Source organism: Monodelphis domestica, chromosome 3 (assembly GCF_027887165.1).
Source record: "Monodelphis domestica isolate mMonDom1 chromosome 3, mMonDom1.pri, whole genome shotgun sequence".
Classification (NCBI taxonomy): domain Eukaryota; kingdom Metazoa; phylum Chordata; class Mammalia; order Didelphimorphia; family Didelphidae; genus Monodelphis; species Monodelphis domestica.
Genome location: NC_077229.1, coordinates 494885613 through 494908136, shown reverse-complemented (window position 1 = coordinate 494908136; position 22524 = coordinate 494885613). Strand labels below are relative to the sequence as shown.

At 35.0% G+C, this 22524-nt stretch overlaps 1 protein-coding gene across 9 annotated transcripts in view; it reads right to left on the bottom strand.

Annotated features, from left to right (window-relative positions):
- The window catches only part of TENT2 (terminal nucleotidyltransferase 2), a 119968-nt gene that overhangs the window by 37100 nt on the left and 60344 nt on the right, over nucleotides 1–22524 (bottom strand). For 6 of the 9 annotated variants that reach the window (XR_001628494.2, XM_016431331.2, XM_016431330.2 and 3 more), the window contains 3 exons: nucleotides 21635–21711; nucleotides 21067–21213; nucleotides 12200–12243 (listed from right to left, as the gene is read on the bottom strand). Coding sequence is in view for 8 of the 9 variants with exons in the window: in XM_016431331.2 (XP_016286817.1) it covers nucleotides 12200–12243; nucleotides 21067–21213; nucleotides 21635–21711 (268 nt within the window). In the remaining variant the exon portion in view is untranslated. The remainder of the gene's footprint in view (nucleotides 1–12199; nucleotides 12244–21066; nucleotides 21214–21634; nucleotides 21712–22524) is intronic. The other 3 variants (XM_056824816.1, XM_056824815.1, XM_056824814.1) reach the window with 1 other exon arrangement.

Genomic DNA, 22524 nt, shown 5'->3' with positions numbered 1-22524 from the left:
AAGGAATCCTACTTTGAACTTTTCTGCAAAGTGGAAAAGCTACTCTATTTGATTTGTAAGTCTAAATTTTTTTTTTTAAACCCTTACCTTCCGTCTTGGAGTCAATACTGTGTATTGGCTCCAAGGCAGAAGAGTGGTAAGGGCTAGGCAATGGGAGTCAAGTGACTTGCCCAGGGTCACACAGTTAGGAAGTGGCTGAGGCCAGATTTGAACCTAGGACCTCCCGTCTCTAGGGCTGGTTCTCAATCCACTGAGCTACCCAGCTGCCCCCGTAAGTCTAAATTTTATATGAAAGCAAGATAGAGTTCTTTAAGAATAAATTGAAATATACATAGTTAACAGCAAATACTACACATGTAAAACCCCAGTTTAATAGATGTTACATTATAATAAATGGTTTTACAAGAACTGAGCCAATAGATCACAACTTAAGAATCAATTACAACCAATTATAAGAAACAGAAATGTTACATAATAGCTACTTTCTCGTACAAATGAGTCCATTTCTATAGTAAATAATTTTTATATTATTTCTGAAGGAGAGAAAAGTGCTTTGTTTTTAACATAAACATAGACTAAATGGAATTATTAGTATATTCTACTGTAAGTCATAAACTGAATGCTTTTTCTCCTCCATATTAAATTTCGTTATACCTAGTACACATGTTTTATCTAGTACACAAAGTTTAAGATACCTTACTCCAATTAGTCTAAGTTTCTCTTTTACACATGAGGGAAATAAGATCCAGAAGGCAATGCACAAACCTAAGGGCACAAAGTTAACAAATAGCGTAGGTAAGTTTATGTATGGGATGAAATTGTGCATTATTCCCCAATATACATTGACTAGTATTAGTAATCACAGAGTGGCAACTTCCTATAGGAAATTAGTGAAAGTTAGGTGCCCTTCACTAGGGCAATATCAATCTCTCCTTCAGAAAGAGTAGAGAAACCCCCCTCCCCAAGCAGCTTCACCTATATATTAATACATGAATATAGGCCTTACTCTTTTCAAATGTGGCCGAGATTCCCCCTTCTTTTTTTTCCCTATGGGAAGAAGTTTGGGTGTCCTAATTCCCATAAGAGAAATCTCAAAACTTACAAGTTATAATCTTGACTACATGTCCTAAATGTTGCAGCCTGAAAAACCTTGGACAGGCCTAAATTTTAACTTAACTGAGAAAATTGCAAACTTAAGGAATGTTCCCATAGGCTTGGAAGTGTTAGGAAAACTTAAAGAGGATAGGACAAGATAAAGAAATATAACATACAAATCCATTATGTAACACTCAAGATGTTGGGAAAGAGGAGATAGCGCTGTGTTGGATCCCTATAAATTCTGAGTATATTTGAGCATCAAGGTCCACTGTTTCTGAGAGGCCTCTCCAAACAATGGTTCTCCATCTCCCTCTCCCTCTCCCCTCTCCTTCTGCCTTCTCCCTCTCTCCAGACAATCCTCCCCCTCTCTCATATTCTCCACCCCCACCGCCTCTCCAGACAGTGCACCCTCACTCTATGCACCCCTGTTCCCCCCACCCCAAATAAAGCCACATGAACTCTGCCAGCATCTTGTTATCAAGTTTCCTGTGTGCTCATTAGAATGATTCAAGGGGGAATGAGCCTCCCAGAATTCTACTCCACACAGATGGGGTCCTACCAAGGATTCTTGAACAATAGGAGTGCCTCAGTTTAACCATCTGGGCAAGAGGTAACGACACGTGCAAGAGAAGAGGCCTGAGCCAACACTTCTAATGTGGAGACCATTCATTATGTGTGAGTATAAACAGCAAACCAGGCAGAGGGAGGTGTTCTCTCTCTTGTGTGAATGGATATGTCTTGAATAGCTGACTGGCAGAGTCCAAGAGGCTTTTTAAGACCAAGAAAATACAGTGGGAGTCCTTATTATCACCTCTGTATCTCCACAAGGGGAACAGCTGAGAAAGGGACGAAGCATGTATGGAGGTTCAGAGAAAGAGATGAAAAAAGGAGAAAGGGAATTTCAAATTGGGGAAATTTGAAGATGAACGTGGAATGATAAGGCTAGATGGGATAAGGAAATAAAGTTGGGCTTCCAAAGGGGAAAAAAATCCTTCAGCTTTGAATGCCAGATAGAAAGATTCAGCAAGTATGATTAAGTTACCTGAGCTGGAGATATTGTTAGAGGTCTGTGTATGGTTGTACTGAAGAGCAGCAGTTTTCAGGGTAGAAAACTGAAATAGTCCTCAGGTTTCCGTAAATATACAAGACAGCTTAAGGCTGTACCCAAGCTGGTTAGTGGGACTGTGATCCAGAGAGGAGTACTGATCGGAGCTGAGATAGCAGAAGGTAGAGATCAATAACTGAATCTGAATTAATCAGCAAGGTAGGAGGTGCTGCAGAGGTAAACTTTGTATAAACACAGAGCCTATTCGCTCTGAGGTAATTGGGAAGAGGTCCTAAGTAATGAGCAAATAGAGGTAGCGAGGGAGCCAGACAACAGAAAAGTAAAAATCCTTTTTGAAGACAAGAGAAATGGCAAGGGGTAGGGCAGTCTTAGGCAGATTGCCAAATTAAGCTGTGACTGAAAAGAAAGCAAGATTAGAAATTTCAAGACAGAAACATGGGGCAGAAAGCATCAGTCCAGAGGAAGAAGTCCACACTAGAGGACATTGATCCACACAGGTGAAAAGGGATAGTCCTTTAGGGGCTAAATTGAAAGCTTGGAAAAAATTCCCCTCAATATGAACACTTTGACCCAAGAATGCACTCATTGAGTTTTGCTGTTTTCAGTGGGCAGGTCTAGAGATTGACACAAAGACCCACAACCTATGGCAAAAATTTGGATCCAGTGATTATATAGTTTGTGAGAACCTAAATACAACTGTTAATAAGAGAAAATTTTAAAATGACACAATTACATATGCTGCATCATAGTGGCCAGATGTAGAAACTTTGGAAATTAAGAGAAAGGGCAGAAGGAAACAGAGCATTGGCTGTAACAGTTACTGTAGCAGAGAAGGAAAAGGAATCACAGGAAGAGATAAAGAAGACTTGGGATCCATTAGTCAGTCTCTCACTCCTGCTCCCCAAGTGCCACTTGCTCTTCCTGTGCCAGCACCTGCACCCCAAATAGAGATAGAGCAGATACCTGTGGCATCTATAGTTCCATCAGCTCCTCATTGCCAAAACTCAAAACAGCAGCAGAAGCTACTCATCTGCCAAACTTCTCTGAACAGGTGAATAGAGAGGTTATTAGAGGAACAAATGAATTTCTCTTTTGGAGGCCATGCTAAGCAGTATCCGCTCAGAGAAGTACCAGTAGGATAAAAGCTAGGATATGTTAGTGCCTCTCTCAGTCCCTCTGAAGTTTGCAACTTTAAAAGAGACATGAAAGTTCTGTTAGAAGATCCTGTGGGAGTTGCTGATCAAGTTGATCAATTTTTAGGACAAAATTATATTCATGGCCCGAGATGAGGGCAATTTTAAAGTAATTATTCACTGAGGAAGAAAGAGGCAAGATTAGAAGAACATGGGATCATAAACACTGAGAGGAGGAAGGAGGTGAGGCAAAATACCCTATAAGAGATCCCCACTGGGATAACAATGAGCTTGCCCATCAAAGAAATATGAGAGATCTTAGAAAGATATTTATCTAAGGGATAAGGATAGCAGTTCCTTGAAGTCAGAATATGTATAAGATTTATGAGAGGAAACAGAGAAAAGATGAGATTCCAACTGAGTTTATATATCGATTAAGACAGGCAATTAGTAAGTATTCTGGAATGGACCTGATTCAGCCTGGTGGACAAATTCTCTTAAAGAGCTACTTTGTCACTAATTTGTTACCAGATATACAGAAGAAACTTAATAAGTTAGAAGAATAGACAATGAAACCTCTTGACGAATTATTCCAGCAAGCCCAGCTGGTATATGCCAGGAGAGAAGAAAAGGAAAATAGAAACAGAGCCAAAACCTTCATTAGGGCTATCAGAGAGGTGATACAGAATGAATATGCCAGATTGAGAAAGAAAAAGAAAGATGAAGGGACAAGAAAGTCCCCAGAGAAAGCAAGAGCTTCCTTAATATGCTACAACTGTGGAAAGGAGGAGCATATTAAAAGGAGATGACCTAAATTAGAAAGAGAGTGTAAGACCTACTGTCACTCAGAAACAGAGAGAGAAGATGAGCAGGAATGCTCCCCTCAAGAAGAGAACACTTCAAGACTTGGCGTGGATGATCTCAGCAAGACTGTTTATGACAGGCCCAAACACCCCAGCTTTTGGGACAAAAATCCATTATTTGATAAAAACTGCTGGGAAAATTGGAAGACAGTGTGGGAGAGAAAAGGTTTGGATCAACACCTCACACCCTACACCAAGATAAATTCAGAATGGGTGAATGACTTGAACATAAAGAAGGAAACTATAAATAAATTAGGTGAACACAGAATAGTATACCTGTTAGACCTTTGGGAAGGGAAAGGTTTTAAAACCAAGCAAGACTTAGAAAGAGTCACAAAATGTAAAATAAATAATTTTGACTACATTAAAAAGTTTTTGTACAAACAAAACCAATGTAACTAAAATCAGAAGGGTAGCAACAAATTGGGAAACAATCTTCATAAAAACCTCTGACAAAGGTTTAATTACTCAAATTTACAAAGAGCTAAATCAATTGTACAAAAAACCAAGCCATTCTCCAATTGATAAATGGGCAAAGGACATGAACAGGCAGTTCTCAGCCAAAGAAATCAAAACTATTAATAAGCACATGAAAAAGTGTTTTACATCTCTTATAATCAGAGAGATGCAAATCAAAACAACTCTGAGGTATCACCTCACACCTAGTAGATTGGCTAACATAACAGCTATGGAAAGTAATGAATGCTGGAGGGGATGTGGCAGAGTCGGACATTAACGCATTGCTGGTGGAGTTGTGAATTGATCCAACCATTCTGGAGGGCAATTTGGAACTATGCCCAAAGGGTGATAAAAGACTGTCTGCCCTTTGATCCAGACATAGCACTGCTGGGTCTGTACCCCAAAGAGACAATGGACAAAAAGACTTGTACAAAAATATTCATAGCTGAGCTCTTTGTGGTGGCCAAAAACTGGAAAACGAGGGGATGCCCTTCAATTGGGGAATGGCTGAACAAATTGTGGTATATGTTGGTGATGGAATAGTATTGTGCTAAAAGGAATAATAAAGTGGAGGAGTTCCATGGAGACTGAAACAACCTCCAGGAAGTGATGCAGAGCGAGAGGAGCAGAACCAGGAAAACATTGTACACAGAGACTGAAACACTGTGGTACAATTGAACGTAATGGACTTCTCCATTAGTGTCAATGCAGTGTCCCTGAACAATCTGCAGGGATCTAAAAAACACTATCCACAAGCAGAAGATAAACTGTGGGAGTAAAAATACCGACGAAAAGTAACTGCTTGACTACAGGGGTGGAGGGGATATGACTGAGGAGAGACTCTAAATGAAACTCTAATGCAAATACCAACAACATGGAAATGGGTTTGAATCAAGAACATATGTGATACCCAGTGGAATTGCGCGTGGGCTATGGGAGAGGTGGTGGGAGGGAGGGGAGGGAAGAAAAGAAAATGATCTTTGTTTCCAATGAATAATGTTTGGAAATGACCAAATAAAAATAAAAAAGGGAAAAAAAGAAGAGAACACTCCAGTTCCTAGAGAGAATATTGTTCAAGGAATAAGAACAGATGTGCCCCAGAACCAGAATCTGAATGAGGTTGATGAGATCAAACAAGAGAAAAATGAAGCCTCCAGATTCTTTGAATTCTGGCCTAGATGTAACTGCTAAAGATTGGGTGAATAATCCATTACAGGAGCTCTTTCAGAAAACTCAGATTAAGAATGGACAGACTCCTTGGAAGGAAGGATGGAGTAATCAACTTGGAAGGCCTCCAGAGGCTCTATGTGATAGCTATGGAAAAATAGACTACTTGAGAGAGAATTGTTCTAAATAAGAGAGAGCAGGAGATTCTCTAACAGAGACTGAAGGCTCAAGGATAATGAAGTATGAAGCCATCTTGTTAGAGAAAGATGACCTAGTTCTAATATCAAATTACAATTTGAACCTTGAGAAGTTTTTGTGGGGAACTGAGAAAGAAAATCATAAAGAGCAAAAGGAAATAGATATAAAAGTGATGGACTAAAGTGAGGAAGAATTTGCAAGAGTCTCCCCTGCCTGGAAAAGCAAACTTATAAGATAGATGGATCCTCAAGATGGAAAAGGAAGGAATGAATATGCTGTAACTGAGGAAAGCAAAGAGGCTTTTTTTTTCCCCCCATCTAATTGATGGCCGCCCTCCAGAGGCCTGGTCATCTCAAATCTGTGAATTACCTGTATTCAACCAGGCTTTGAAGATGCTAGAAGAGAGAGGCCTGATTTCTAACAAAGGGAAAGAATTAGTTTATATGGACTTACTAAATCAAGTGCCAAAGAACTTGCTGAAGCCAGAAGAGCTGGCAGGAGTCAGCCAACCATTACTCAGACAGTGACCAGAATTTTACTTGAACACCTTGTACTAAGATATGGACTCAAGAATACTGACTCTGAGAGAATAAGATTCATTTTACTTCCAAGATGTTGCTAGGATTAGCAAGAGCTTTAGATATTGACTGGGATTGTGGTATTCTCCTTCCTTGGTCAAGGTGGGGAGAATGGATCAAGAGCTTAGAACAGAGTTACCAAGCTGAGAGTGGAAACTCAGTTACCATGGACCAAATGTCTTCCTTTGACCTTACTGAAGATAAGGACAAAGCCTTGAGAGACAAGAGAGTCGTCCTATGCCTGAAGACAACTGTGAGAGAACTGCTGAATGAGGCTATAGAGACTCCTATTTCTGGAACCACTGATGGTTTCAAAGTTTAGCTTAACTGTTTATCTATGTTTGTTGTTTGTGACCTTTTATGTGTGCACACAAAAGGGAGTCAGGAAAAGAAACCTCAAAGTGATAAATCTGTTTCTCTCTGTCCCCTATCATTCCAGAAAATGGGAGAGCAGACAGACCAGAGAATGTGTTTGAGAGATTGAAAAAGAAATGAATTTTTGGACCTCTTGAACTTTAAGATCATCTAAGTAAGGGAAAAAGGAACTTTGCCCTCAACTTTTAATAGAGGACAAAGGTAAAAAGATCCGTTCAATATCTTTCCTTTTCCCCCTTTTAGGCTGGCCACCAAAGTGGGGTAAAAGAGATTAGAAAAAGAGAAGGGAAATTTGATCCCACAATTTGATTGGATTTTAATTAGGATTAATTTTTAAGATTTATGTATACAACTTTGAAAAATCACAAATGATTATGAAATGTATCTTGTGGAATTGCATGAAATGACTGAAAGTGATTCAGTGCTAAAAATTGTCTATCAGTTATATAAAATTACAGATAAGATTGATTCTGGACTTAATGATGAGAGAACTGTTAGTTCTCACTGAGAGTAGAAATGAACAATGGTTAGAAATTTGAATGTTTGGACATACCTAAAATGTCAGTTAAACAGAATTTAAGAACTGACTAAGTATAGTTAATAACCAACCTGATGCAGAAGGGGATTTTTATTTTAAAGAAGCAGATGAGAATGCTGACTCCTTAATGAATATAAAGTTTTAATAAAATGAGTGTAATGTGTGTAAGAATTTAGTACCAGTTTAGTTAGAAGAAGATTTAATATAATATGGAGAAGATTCTGTATGACCTAAATTTTGGATGACAAAAGAGAATGTGAAATGGTAATGAATATTGGAAATTTGAAATGAAGTATGTATTAAGAGTTTGGAATATTACAAAAAGGATTTCTGAATTTGTAAACATTTGTTGGGATATATGAATTTTCAAAATATGTGCCTTGGGTAAAAATGATTTTATTACTGAATGTAAATATGAATTAAAATGTAATCTATTTGCCTAAAGAATGTAATTTTGGGTGAACACAAAGGATTTAATTTGTACTATGAAGAAAACTAATTTCTGAGGTGAACTGGATCAGAGAATATGTAAAGATATGAAATGTGAATGATGCAACTGATAAAAAGAATGATAATCAGGGCTCTTCTGAGCCACTAATAGCATGTCACAGAATACCTAGTGGAAATTAGGTTAAGTGCTGGCAAAAGTAAACTGTAGAAGATGAGAAAGGACTGTGGGATAAACATATAAAAGACATAAGATGTAGGAGACTTTAATAGAATATGGGGCCTCTATGAGAGCCAGAAGAAAGGCATGTTATATGAACAGTGTATATAGGCATGTAAAGGCATAAGAAGGGGAATAATGGATATGATTCTGCTTGAAGCAGAAGTCTTGAGGGGAAAAAGATTGGATGTTTAGAGAAAACATCCAGTTTAAGTAGATAGAGTAAGAGAAAGTCTTTTGAAGACCATGGTAAGGCAATTACAAATAAGGTATAGAATAAAGAGATACATTATTGGCATTTATTGTATGGAGAAGTCAAAAGAGAACATGCATTTTAGATAAATTTGAAGTAAGAATTTTTGAAACTGTTAGAATAAGTAAGCAAGTATGTAGGAAGCTTGTTTGAAATTATGGAAAAAGAATGAAATTGGAACACAAAGAGAAAAGGTTTTCTCTCAACTGTAATGAGTAGGATTTTTGTCATTTAAGAAAAAAGGGTGATGGGAATCACGCCTAATATTACTATGAACTTAAAATTCAAGTATGACTGTCTGATAATTGATCCATCATTGATATTGTTGAGAAGAAGATATTCAGAGAACAAGTGAAAGTCCTGATAGGAAGTCAAGAGGATGATCTCTGTCTGAAACTGAGGTAGGATCCTTCTGACTTGGTAAGGCACATCAGATTCTGATGGTCCCTGAGTGAAAAAGTTATGGTATGTGCCAATGAAGCTCTCACCTGTACGTGAAGTCAGGCAGTGTTGACCTACTCATTCTGTGTCCTTGAAAGAACTATAATATGGACAGTTAAAGATCAATCTTCCCTGCCTTTCTTTTGTGATAAATTCCTACGATCACCAAAGGATGCAAATTGTAAGATGGAAAGTTTCCATTTTTCAAACAAGCAAGCTGTCGAGTAGAAGAAGTTAGAATTTTAGAAAAGCAAGATTTTTGATGATCATAGGTAGTAGTTATGAGAAGCTAAATTTTAGACTAAATATTAGGACCCAGGAATTCCTGTATTTCCTACAGAAACTGAGGTAGAAGGATTTATTTCATAAAATGTTTGTTTTGCAAAAGAATTATTAGGCAGACCCTTGTCCCCTCCAGATTCTGCAAGCAACCTGGAACAGAAAGAGGAGGATGATTGGAGAATCTTGCTGTATCTATATACCTAATAATACATCCCCAGATGGATCTGTCACAAGGACACTTAGAGAGCTAAGTGTTCTCTCAGAAGAATCGAAGAGAAATTCAGGGGCAAATACTGCTGCTCTATGGACTGAGTAGTGGGACTCAATATCTGATGGATGTTGGACACAGGTTGTTCCAGCCATAATTACTACTGTCTATATTCTTGTACAGACTGGCTCTCAATCCACTGAGCTACCCAAGAAGATTTTAAGAAAGCAGAAAATGAAAGAAGAATGAGCAAATAGACACAATGCTTTGGCTCTTTGGGAAAGAAGACCTAAGAGGGGGGAATAATGTAAACTTTGAAATAAAAATCAGTAGGATTGTAAGGGATGAAATTGTGCATTATTCCCCAATATACACTGACTAGTATTTGTAATCATAAATTGGCAACTTCCTATAGAAAATTAGTGAAAGTTAAGTGCCTTTCACTAGGGAGATATCAATCCCCCTCCCCAAGCAGCTTCACATATATATTAATACATAAATATAGGCTTTTAATATACTCTTTTCAAATGTGGCTAAGAGACCTTCCCCTTCTTTTTTTTCCCTTAGGAATAAGTCTGGGTGTCCTAATATCCATGAGAGAAATCCCAAAACTTACAAATTATTATCTTGACTACATGTCCTAAATGTTGCAGGCTGAGAAACCTTGGGCAGGCCTAAATTTTTACTTAACTGAGAAAACTGCAAACTTAAGGAGGATAGAACAAGATAAAGAAATATAAACACAAATGTATTATGTAACACTCAAATAGTGGGAAAGAGGAGTATCACCCCCGGCCCCCCCCCACACCTGAATAAAGTCACATGAGTTCTGCCAGCATCTTATCAAGTCCTCCCCAGAATTCCACTCCACACAGTTTAGAACCTTTGTTTCTAGACTTGCAGTCCTATGTTTAACTACTGTAATATATTTGAGTTATACTCATTTAAGTGTCAGTCATACGAAGAAATATCAAAAAGCAATCAAACTGTCAAAACTGTGAGAAAATGTTTCAAATAAATAGGCAAATATGACAAGCAACTTTTTTAGAGGTACTCTTAAGATGACACCTTAAGACATATGTTACTATGGAGGAAGAGTCTCTTACTAGTTCCCCAAGAACCTCACTAAAATACTACAAATAAGTATATGTATGAAATAACTTGTTTCTCTAGGTCATCAAGCACTTGATTACAGCAAATGATCTCACAGTGTGAACTGATATAGTGAACCCTCTCCCATTGTATAACTATTAATCTAAACTCTACCAACAAATACTCACATGGATACATGACAAAAACTGCTATTCACAATGACCCAAAAGAATAGCAAGGACTTGAAGGGCCTTCTGAATTACCAAAGAAATATCAAATTACATACAAAAATGAGGTGCATTTCACCACATTCCGAGTCTCTGAAAACTTTTATACACTGTGAGAAAACAGAAAATTTATTGTACTTTGTTTTAAACGTTTTGAAGACATGTCACATATTAAAGTATTTCTTTAATATTATAACTCAAACCAAAAGCATGTCAGCCCTGAAATGATAAATAGGAAATTCAAGAAGTATTGCTTCTGAACAAGATGACTACATTTATAAACAAACAGTAACATCTAATCTCAGAATAAAAGTATGATTTATCATAAAATCATTACCTATAAACAGGGTCAGTGCAATACCAATAAAATGTAAATCATGAAACCTAAAATTTCATCTTGCTAGAAGTTTATCACTTTAAGTATTGCCACATTAAAAGTACTGTTAGGAAAAAGCTCTTCTAATCAACATGTGATTTTCTTTTTTTAATCCTTATTCTGTCTTTAAATGATACTAAGTATTGGTTCCAAGGCAGAAGAGTCAGTGGGAAGGACTAGGAAATTGGGGTTAAGTGATTTGCCCAGAGTCACACAGTTAAGACAGCTTAAGCCCATATTTGAATCCAGGACCTGACATCTCTAGGCAAGGCTCTCTATGTGCACTGAGCCACCTAGTTGCATGTGATATATAAAAAATTTAGTTGTGGTTTTCTCAAGTACTTGTTAAACATATATGATCTAATACCATGACCAATCAAATAAAGAATGGCATAGGATCAAAAAGAAAAAAGAATAAGGCTTTAAAATTAGGAGGAAAGAAGGTATCTGAGAGAAAAAAGAAAATGGAGGAAAAGGGGGAAAAGATGGATGTGGAAAATGAACAGATTAACTTATTTTTATGCCTAATTATTTAATGTCTATTTAAAGAATTTCAGGAGATATATATGTTCCTCATTCCTAATGACTTTCTAATTAACTCCAATGAAACTCTAAATACAATATATACAAGTATGAAATATTTATTTCTTATAACCTATATAAAGTGGTGAGATCAAATAAAGGCTATAAGTCATTCAGTTTTTCAGCATCATAACTTTTTTTCTTGCTTTCATCAAATTACAACTATATTAGAACTGAGAAAATAAAAATTTGAATGATTAGCATTTTATCCTGAAGAACTATATTCAAAATTAATAGAAGAAAACTTAGATAAAGTATAGGATAGGGCTGCAGAGGGGTTTTTATCAATTATGTTTAAATACTCTATTATTGATCATTTTATACCCCATGTTGACAACTCTACTACTGATTTCCTGGAAAATTTGTCTGCCAATAAAAAAAAAATACAGTACTATGAGAATCTGCCAAAATATTTTTTACATGGACTCATGTTTTAAAATGTTCTAGTTAGTCATTTCAACAGCCTCTATATTACGATCTACTTTACTTAAAAGGTAAATATTATAACTTTTATATTCCCACTTACCCTGTATATAATTAGTTTTTATATACATTTGACATATTATGAATCATAATAATTTATAAGAAACACTTACTGGGTAATTTTTTTGGAGGGATGGAAGGATGGGTTCAGGTAGGGCTATAAAAAAAAAAGTTTAAAGCTTCTGTGATTCACATAATTACATTAAAAAAAGCAAGATTTTTGTCATCTACACCAAAGGTGCGAGACTGATAAAAGTCTATTGTAATTGTTTATGCTAAAATTCACCAGTTTTCATACATTTTTTAAAATTCTTACCTTCTGTCTGAGAATCAATACTGTGTATTGGTACTAAGGCAGAAGTGAGGTAAGGGCTAGGCAATGGGGTTATGTGACTTGTCCAGGGCCACATAGCAAGTGTCTGAGGCCAAATTTGAACTCAGGACCTCTCATCTCTAGGCCTGGTTCTCAATCTACTGAGCCACCTAGGTGCCCCCTTTTCATATACTTTGTGAAATTAACTTGGGTCTTTAAATTTCAACTTGAAAGTCACCCCCGATGTTAACTAAACATTTACTTATTAAAAGGTTATTTCTCATTCAAAGAATAAGTAATTCCATAAGTAAATGTAACTTGTCTTAAAATACCAACTCATTAAGAGTAGATTTCTTTTCTTCTAAAAATTTTAAAGGACACATGTATATTAGCCAGTATAAGGCATGAAAAAAAACTTTGAGTGGTACAGTGTAGTTATATTGGAGATTCTGTATGAATTTCGACAATGAAAGATATGCACCATTATGCCACCAAAAATAATTTTCAATATATACAAGCCAATGTTCCTGAATGAATCTGCCCCCTTATTATTTAACTGGTGCTACAGAGTAAAACCAAAATTAGTACAACAAAAGTTATGCTAAAAGTATAAATTATCCATTGAAAAATTATCTTAAAAAATTATTAACTTCAATAACAAATTTTAAAGACAGTGCTGGAGGAAGGTCAAAAAAGACATTTGCCAAAAATGAGCTATAATAACTAAATAGAATTTCCTTCCAAGATAGCATTACATTTTAAAAGTCAATCTTCAGCAGCTTTACCCAACTTCATCCTCATCAGAAGCACTGAAATTAATGTCACATCCTTGTGAAAGGCTGGCACCCAATATTCCCAAAACAAAATAACTAATAAATTAAATATACAAGCACTCCAAGTCAGAGTTTTTTAATTTTCAAGATTTCCTTGAGATCAATAAACTTCATATAATACTATAGATGTACTAGGGTATACAATATTCCGATTCTCAGTTATATATAGCATAGCTCTTTATAAACACAAAACCAAATAAGCATAATATTACTTTGTAAATGTTACTGAGCCATTGTTTTAATCTGGCTTTGGGAAATATTTCTCTTAAAAAAACAACTCCCAGAAAAGAAATTTAACTGTGATAGAATAATATATAAATATAAAATTCTCTAATATACTGCAGAAGATGTTTGACTTTAATTTCCCTATATTCATATTTTATAGATATGTGAAAATATGGGAATTTGAAAGTTCCTTCTCATTTTCATGGGATAAATTTAGCAAGAAAAGACCAAATATGTTCAGAATACATGACTGGGAAAAACTGGCAGAAAAAAAATTATTTTCCAATTATGTCAACTAATTTCCTTAGCATAACAGAAATAAGGGCATGACTGTTTTTTGTTTTTGTTTTTTGTTTTTTAGAAGGGAGGGAGGCATGCAAAATGCTCAAGATTCTAGAGGGCCCTACAAATAAACTCAAGCCCATTCACTTCAGTTCTAAAAGTTTGTACATTAGTACCAAAAAACAAAAATAAAAACCATACCTAAAAATTCTGATTATACTATTGAAAAAATAATACAATTCAAGAAATCTTACTGGAAAAATAACCTATATGTATATATTAATTTCTTTTCTATACTGTTAAAATTAAATGCTATTAATAAATCAACTAAAAAGGAAAATTTTAAAGAATTAGATTTTTAAAGTCATAGACTTCTTCCAAGGACAGACTATATATATAAACTATACATATATGTATAAAATGAAGAGAATTTTTTTTAAATCAAGAATGTCTCTGACTATGTATAAACCAAAAACCTAGGGAGTAAACACACACACACACACACACACACACACACACACACACACACACGCATATACACACACACATAAAATGAAAGAGTAATGATTCCCATAAAAATTAGTCATCTTCTATCATCACATCTGACATTTGGACACTATATTACTCCTTCCACTTCCATGGGCCATTTTGTTACATTAGCCATAAAAAATTTCTTTGCTATGACATAAAATGCCCATTACCATCTGTGAGGATTCTGACAAGTTAAAATACAAAATATTTTTACTTCCTTTTATCTCATATGTTTTCAGAGCCTACCAGCTAGGAGCATATATAATTCCATTTTATAGGAGGAAAACAGTTAAAAAGAAGCTCATTAATTTAATCAGGTTCACAAAATCAATGTCACAAGAGGAACAAAAACTCTGGCCTCCTGAGTCCAAGTCATCTGTTCAGTTCATAACAGTCCTTTTAAGCCCAAAATACTTTTCTGTAAATAAGATAATACATTTTAGAAAAATAAATTTCTTACAACTACTTAATCACCACCACTTTCTAGTAATAAAGCCCACATTTTTAACAGTATCTTAATTCTTTTTAGTTGGGTACTACATAGTAATTTATTATTGAACCATAATGAGGGTAAGGAGGTTGTATTTAGTGCACTGCTATAGTAATTTATTAATAGCACTTTAGTAGTAGCCTAAAAAGAGCTAAATACTTCCAAAAATACCTAACATTTCCAAGTTAACTAGCATACATAATAAAAGGAATCTGGCTCTGACATCTGCTGTCACTTTATAACTTTACATTTGCAAATCCAACCTTTCTAAGTCTTCTCTGAAAAAAAGCTGAACCTGCAAGGTTTCAGGACAGTGGTTGGGTCAGAAATGTAAGGAGTATTCCCAAGATTCAGACAGAGCTCTGTGCTCAAGTACCCACAGATTTATGTCCATTAATTTTCCATACTACATAAAAACATAATTTTGCTTAAAAAACTGAAAAGTACTATTGAACATTGATAGAATGTAAATAATCACCTTAGAACAGTATTTAACAAAATGTTTAAGCTACATTTTGGTATATTCTAAACTTTCCAATTATCAACTAACTTTTCATCTTAAATTTTAAGTCAAAAGACTGTCTTGGCTTTTCCTGATCTTGTGGTTTGGATCCCAACGAGCTGGGGGCAGCTATCTTAAATCATCCACTTCTATTGCACCCTTGTCAAACTGCTTAAAATAATTACAAGGAATACTTTAGTTTGAATCTCTTTTCTGTATTCAAAATTGCTGCTTAGAAATTTAGAGCTAAAAGATCTTACAGAAATTATTTAGTCCAATTCCTCATTTCACAGATAAAGAAACTGGACCACAAAAGTTAAACAATTTAAAGCTATTTACTGATTTCCCTTAATGAAAGTGTCTTCCCTCTATTATCTTAAAATTTCCTGTATATAGGTTGTTTGTACACAGTTGTTTTCATGTTGTCTCTGCCAGCATCATCATTTGCCTTTCTTTGTATTCCCAGAGTATTTATATAGACAGACAAGTTATCAAATGACAAAGCTGGAGACAATCTATATTCTAACCTCCAATTCAAATTCCCACTAATAAGCCCATATGACTTTCAGTGACATTTTTTCTACTATACAATAAATCAATACTGTTGTCCCCAAGTCAACTTCCAAACAGAGGAAACAATTTCTGTAACCCCACAGCCTTCTCTAATTGAGATTGGTTTAATTTGCACATAAAAGTAAAGCATTAGCTCTAAAGGCAGTATTTAATCAGCCTCAATTAAAGGATTTCCTTACTTTTCTTGTATTTTGGTGGTGGTGGTGACTGGCAGCTAAAAACAAGGGCTCAAAGACTTGGGGGAAATGGATGGTTCATGAGAAATGTCTGTGATGTAATAACAACACAATTCTGAAATCAGAGCATATGGGAATAGGGCTCCATTTCCAGAGAATAGGAATATTCTGAACATAAGCTGAAACAAAGTTTTGAACTACTTTTAAAGACCTGAGTTCAACTCCAACCTCATACATTAGCCATGTGATCTGAGCAAGTCACTTTACAATCTTTAAGGCGGTACATAAATGCTAGCTATTATTTTTAATTTTGTCATCATCACTGTTGTTGTTGGCTACTATTAAATGCAGGACAACTAAGGGGAACAGTAGATAGAGGGCTGGACTTGGAGTCAGGAAGATACCTTTTTGAATTCAAATTTGGCCTCAGATACTTTCTAGCTATGTGACCCTAGGAAAGTCACTTGACCCTGTTTGCCTCAGTTTCCTCATCTGGAAAATTAGATGAAGAGGGAAATGACAAAGCAGTATCCCTGACACCCCCCTACCCCCACTCCCTGGGGTTATGAAGCACCACATACATTAAAAAAAAACAAAAACAACTGAACTGAGAAGCAGCTGGAGTGTATAAAGAGCTAACTTTAAAGGCAGAAAGAGTTTGGTTCAGGCCCATACTGACTGGGACTATTAGGCAACTCACTTAACCTCAGTGCTCTAGGTTAGTAGTGTCAGGCTCAAATAGAAAGGGAATCCTAAAGGCTGCATATTATTTTTAAAAACCCCAGATTCACCTCAGCTATGCAGTACTTTACTTTTACTCTTAAGCATTTTCCAGTTACATTTTAATTTGGTCTTGGCCCACTGAGAAGTTAAGAGAGCAGTGAATTTGATGCCACTGGATCTAGACAACTAAGCCAGAAGGCTGTAGTACAGTCCCCCATCTATATCTGGAGTTTCCTCATTCAAGAGTTCCTTAAACCAATTAAATCTACAAATCTAGTGCCTAGACAAATCACTGTACACTGGCTATTATTTTTTCCTAGTCTCAAAGTTACCAGAAGCAGTGCTACCTTGAAGAAAACCTGATTTAAAAAGTTTCACCAAATACAATCTTTAACTTTAGTTGAGACAGTGGAAGGTATTTGGAAAGAGGGAAAATGCCTTAGATTTGGGGGAACACCTTATAAATTAAGCCATTTTAATCAGTTTATATTCATTGTTTTATGCCTAACTAGAACTTTATATCCTCTTCCTGGAATCCTTTTAGAGAACCAGCATTATAATGATAAGTTATAATTATAGTAGAATAGTAAAGAACAATCATAGTTACTAATTTACTGAGTAAATCAGTAATCAATAATTATATTGTGAGTAAAACTAAGGGAAATTCTCTTTGTGCCTTGCAAAATACCTTTGCTAAGAAGTCTGCACATGCCTTTGGTGTCCAGGAATATATCCAGATTTCCTGAGGCTGTAGCATCTCATTTGTCTTTGAAACTATAGAATGACCTTGGCCACTTTTATTTTTACCATGTATGGAACAAGTGGCTAAGTAATATGTACCCCTATAACAAGGAAAAAAACTGACCTTGAAGGTGAGACCTTCTAGAAGATGATATTGTGGTTATCCCCCTGAAAAGAAAGATATAGCTGACCAACTACCATTCTGGGGGAAGTTTGTATACTCTTACATAAAGTATAAATGCCAGTCAGCTAATGGGCTCAGTCTCAGACCAACTTGTCTAGAGAGTGACACTGTGATTTACATCTAACAATAAAGTTAGTTTGGCTCAGAAGATTGTTCACAGTATTTTTCTTTTACAGCATAACTGATACTTATCAAGAGAAAAAAAATTATATTTATAATTCAATTCCAAAGAAGAAAGCTAAAGTTACTATCATGTTAAGACTTTCATTGACATAGCTGACCCCAAACTTCCAAAGTCACTGGAATGACAATTACTAACAGGAAACAAAATAACTTCCAAAATCAGCTAATCATAACCTAGTCTTTCTAGGACTAACTTGCTAAAATAAAGATTACCTGTAGTAAATAATTAATTAACTGGAGGGAAAAGTATGCCTCACAAATTGGGGTGATATTCTAAGAATTTTCAAAGATATTTTTTGTTAAGTGGTGGAAATTTGCCCAATGGTAACCAAATCCAAAATGTTTTTTGGTTAAGTAAAGTGAATAGACCAATTTATTGATCAAGAATACCCATCACTTCAGATTATCATAGATTATTGAATTTGGGATCACACATTTGATTTGGTATTTAATCTAACTTACATATTAAACTTAGTATTAGAAACACATTTCTAAATCTCTAAATTGATTATGGAATTATAATAGTATATTCATAATGCATAATCAGAACTATCTTTGACCATCTACTGAAGTAAAATCATCAATGCTAACAAATACCAAATAAGTCACTTAAATCTTATGAATGTTTTGATACTTGGGCTAAATTAGACTTTTATATATAAAGAAGAATGCCATAAATGGCTAGGTTTCTAAAAATCTCTCCATTCTTAAATCTCTCTTTAAGGTTAAATGACATAAATGTCTAATAAATTCAATGGTTTCTTCTCAGATCCCATTCTACATTTGCCATTGATCTCTCTTATGTACATCATGGTTTCTAAGACGCCTTTCTGATTTCTCCTATACCTAACCAATTCTTTCTATTTTGTTTGGTGATACCTCTTCTTCTTTAGCTTTAATATGTGGAACTGCCATGGCTCAATTCTTAATTCACTGCTTTTTAAAAAATTAATACTCACTATGGAGAATTTGTCTATTATCAAAACTCTATAGAGATTAAATCCCACCAAATTTTCATTTTGAGCTATGACCTATTTCTTTGATTCATTCAGATGCCTACAGAGCACATAAACTTTGAATATTCAGTACTCCACTAATTATAATACCCTCCCCACAAAACTCAGAACCTTATTCAGACGACTTCTTCTGCAACATCTCAAATTAATATCTTCATCTTCATTTCTACAGTCAACATTATTGTCCTAGTCTTCATCATTTCATATTTCTATTATTGCAACGGCTTTCCAACTAACCTCCTTACCTCCCTCTATTCTCTCTCATTCATCCAACAATTTGCTTAGTGCTTTCTTGGTAATAAGCAAGATATAAAGGTAGGCATGATGAGAGATACAAAAATAATCCTGCCCTCCAGGAGGTTACACTCTATCTAGTATGAAAGATAAGTTAAGGCATACATCCCAAAATTTTAAGTGTCTTCTGTACACTATTGTTATAACATATTCATGGAACTTTTCTTCATGATATTTTTCTCTACGATCACTTTCTACCACCTCTCTGATCAAATTTAAATTCAAATAACTCGGTATTTATAAGGGTTTCTACTAAAATAGTCCTAAAACATCAGAGAAGAATAGAATTTAGAACTAGTCTCATGGGACAAAGGACTTTGGATGTCAGTTAGTCCAATCTCCCATTCAATGCAGGAATTTAACTAATAAATTTTATCAAGTTAAATGGAAAAGATTTTTAAAAATTAAAAGACTGGGGGCAGTTGGATGGCTCAGTGGATTAAGAGTCAGGCCTAGAGACAGGAGGTCCTAGGTTCAAATCTGGCCTCAGACACTTCCCAGCTGTGTGACCCTGGGCAAGTCAGTTGACCCCCATTGCCTAGCCCTTATCACTCTTCTGCCTTGGAGCCAATACACAGTATTAACTCCAAGACAGAAGGTATGGGTTTTAAAAAAAATTAAAAGACTAACAATCTTAGCCACAAAAGGCTGAATGAAGACACAAACAGCTTTCCTTTTTTAAATACAAAAGAATACATAAATGCAGTGGCATTTCTAATTTTTTAAAAAAGGACATATGTAAAATGATTTGATTCAGTGAAAAAGTAAATGCACACCAGCACCCCTTAGCTCAAATTAGCCAAATCAATAAAGACAAGAATGTACTAAACTTAGTGAGCTTTTAACTACTCTGTTCTTCAAAAGGAAAGTACATGCAACCCTGGGCGAGCCACTTAATTCTAATTGCCTAATCCTTGCCACTCTTCTGCCTTATTCTAAGAGTGAAGGCAAGGGTTGGGGGGGCGGGGGGGGGGGCACGAAGGCACAACAATAAAGAACAGAAGTGAAATAAATACTGTATCCAGATGACCAAACAAAAATGGTTATTCCCAAATGAAAATATTTCTAAAACTAGCTTAAGTGCTAACTGTTTCTAAGGCTGGGTATAGTCACACTAAAGTAAAAGTTCCCAATTTTATCTGTTCATCAGCCTAACCTACTTTAAAAAGTTTTCAATATAAGTCAAAATTTTCATTAGACTAATGACATAAAGCACATTCATATTTACTTGTCACTTTAGCGAGATGTTGTTCTATTGTAACTGAGCCAAAAGTAACAATTTGTGTCAGAATCACCCAAAAAACAAGAAGCAGGATAACAGGACACAACTGGACTTTTCTTTTTGATCTCACCCAAAAGTCTTAAAATAAAAGAACTTAATGATACTCACAAGATCACAGAACATTAGAACCCCAAAAGAGACATCAGCCAACAACTGAATCAAAGGGCATTAATGACTTCTAACCTTTCTTGGAGTAAAATTCCTACAGAATTTCACAGAAATATTATCTAGCTCTTGCCTACCATGAAAAGAACTAAGATGACTGGAGCTTGAGCATATTTAATGGGCCTCCTGAGCATTCATTTGCCTCAAGGTAATTAATTCACAACTAATACACTGGGAAAAAATTCTTTCTAACATGGAACAGTGCTGCTAATGCAAAAGAGGCTACAAGTGAGAAAAACTGTGAACAAATAAAAACACAGTCAAACTTCCTTATGTTTTCCAAAGTTATTTTTAGCAACAAATTCATTGCAATATAAGGTAAGTAAAATATTTTTGTTGACCTTAAATGGAGCTTTGCAAAATGTCTCTAATGTGTTCTCAAAGTCTGTGCAGAGGACAACATAATGAGGTTTAACCACATTTGAAATTCCAACAAACTAGAGGGGGGAAAAGCTCATTGTACTTACTTTGTAAATAGTGCAAAACCATCAGTACAAGGCTATAGCTGTTTAACGTGCCACGACTGGCATCATTTATCTCATGATGACTTGCCCACTTCTTAACCACCAGTACTAAGGGACGAACTCGACTCTCAACTGTAAGCAAAATTAAGACTTAAAAATAGTGAAAGAAAAAAATGATGAAATTACTTTGAATGTTTATATAACTTTTAATTGCAATCTGATAGGAAATTTCATATTTCATCATGCACTGTCACTTGTACTTATAAACTGTACTTATAATATATTCTACAACTGATTCTCAAATTTAACAACATACCCTTAAACAAATCAGTCTAATAAAATAGATTTGCTTTATCTACCTAAACTTTTGAAGCATTTCAGAATAACAAACTAATATGCAAATAGTAAAATGAAAATACATGATAAAATATATCACCAAATAAATTATATTTTCCAGAATACGTATAAATCAGTATTTAGAAAAACTTTTCCTCAAGACTACTTCTTAGATTTTAAAGACTAAAGAAAAACAAATTCATAAATAGCTAGAAATAAAATGAGAAAAACTTACGATATGCATAGGTTCTGAGGAGGAATGTGTTTCTTATTCCTACAATATTGTTTACATTCAAGTCAAACTCCACACAACTAAAGGAGAAAAAAAGATAATCAAATAATACAAAATTACAACTTTAAAAATGTTAACTCCCTGGTGACTAAGTTAATACTTAACCATGTAAAAAAGTAGGAAACCAAAGTTCCTAGAGCTATAATTTTAAGATCAAAGATAAGAAAAAAATAAATAAAAATTGGACACAACAGTTTTTAAGTTTTTAACTGACATTTCTATCTTCTCTATTACAATGAAAGTAGTATGGCATAGTTGGGGGTAAGGGGGGGGGGGCATGGAACACTTCACAAAGTCCAAAGGGCACAGATTGGGTCTAGGCCTAGCACTTCCTAGCTTAGTGACTTGCGTAAAATCATTTAATTCTCTAAGCTTTAGTTTCATCTGTGAAATCAGGAAAATAATATTTGCATTATCTTCCTCACAAAGTGGTTATAAATAAGTGCTTTAAAAATCTCAGTGTTAGAAATAAGTCATCTTTATTAAAAATACAAATATTTTGTGAAAATTTTAACAGGTGAAACTCACATAAAGGAAATTGGTTTATAACACATTTTATTGCTTGACCAGAATTTGATTATATTGTTATTATTTCAATGGACTGACTAAATGGTTAAAAGATATGATCAGACCATTTTCAAAGGAAGAAACATGTTATTAATAACTTCTTTAAAAGTGCTCAGGTTAATTAATAATCAAAAAGAGAATAATTAAAACAAATCTAAAATACTCACTCATAAGACTGCCAAAAAGCAATTAAAACCAATGAAAATTAATGGTGGCAAGTTAGGGAGTAATAGGAATGTTCATTCATTATTGTTGAAATTGTAAAC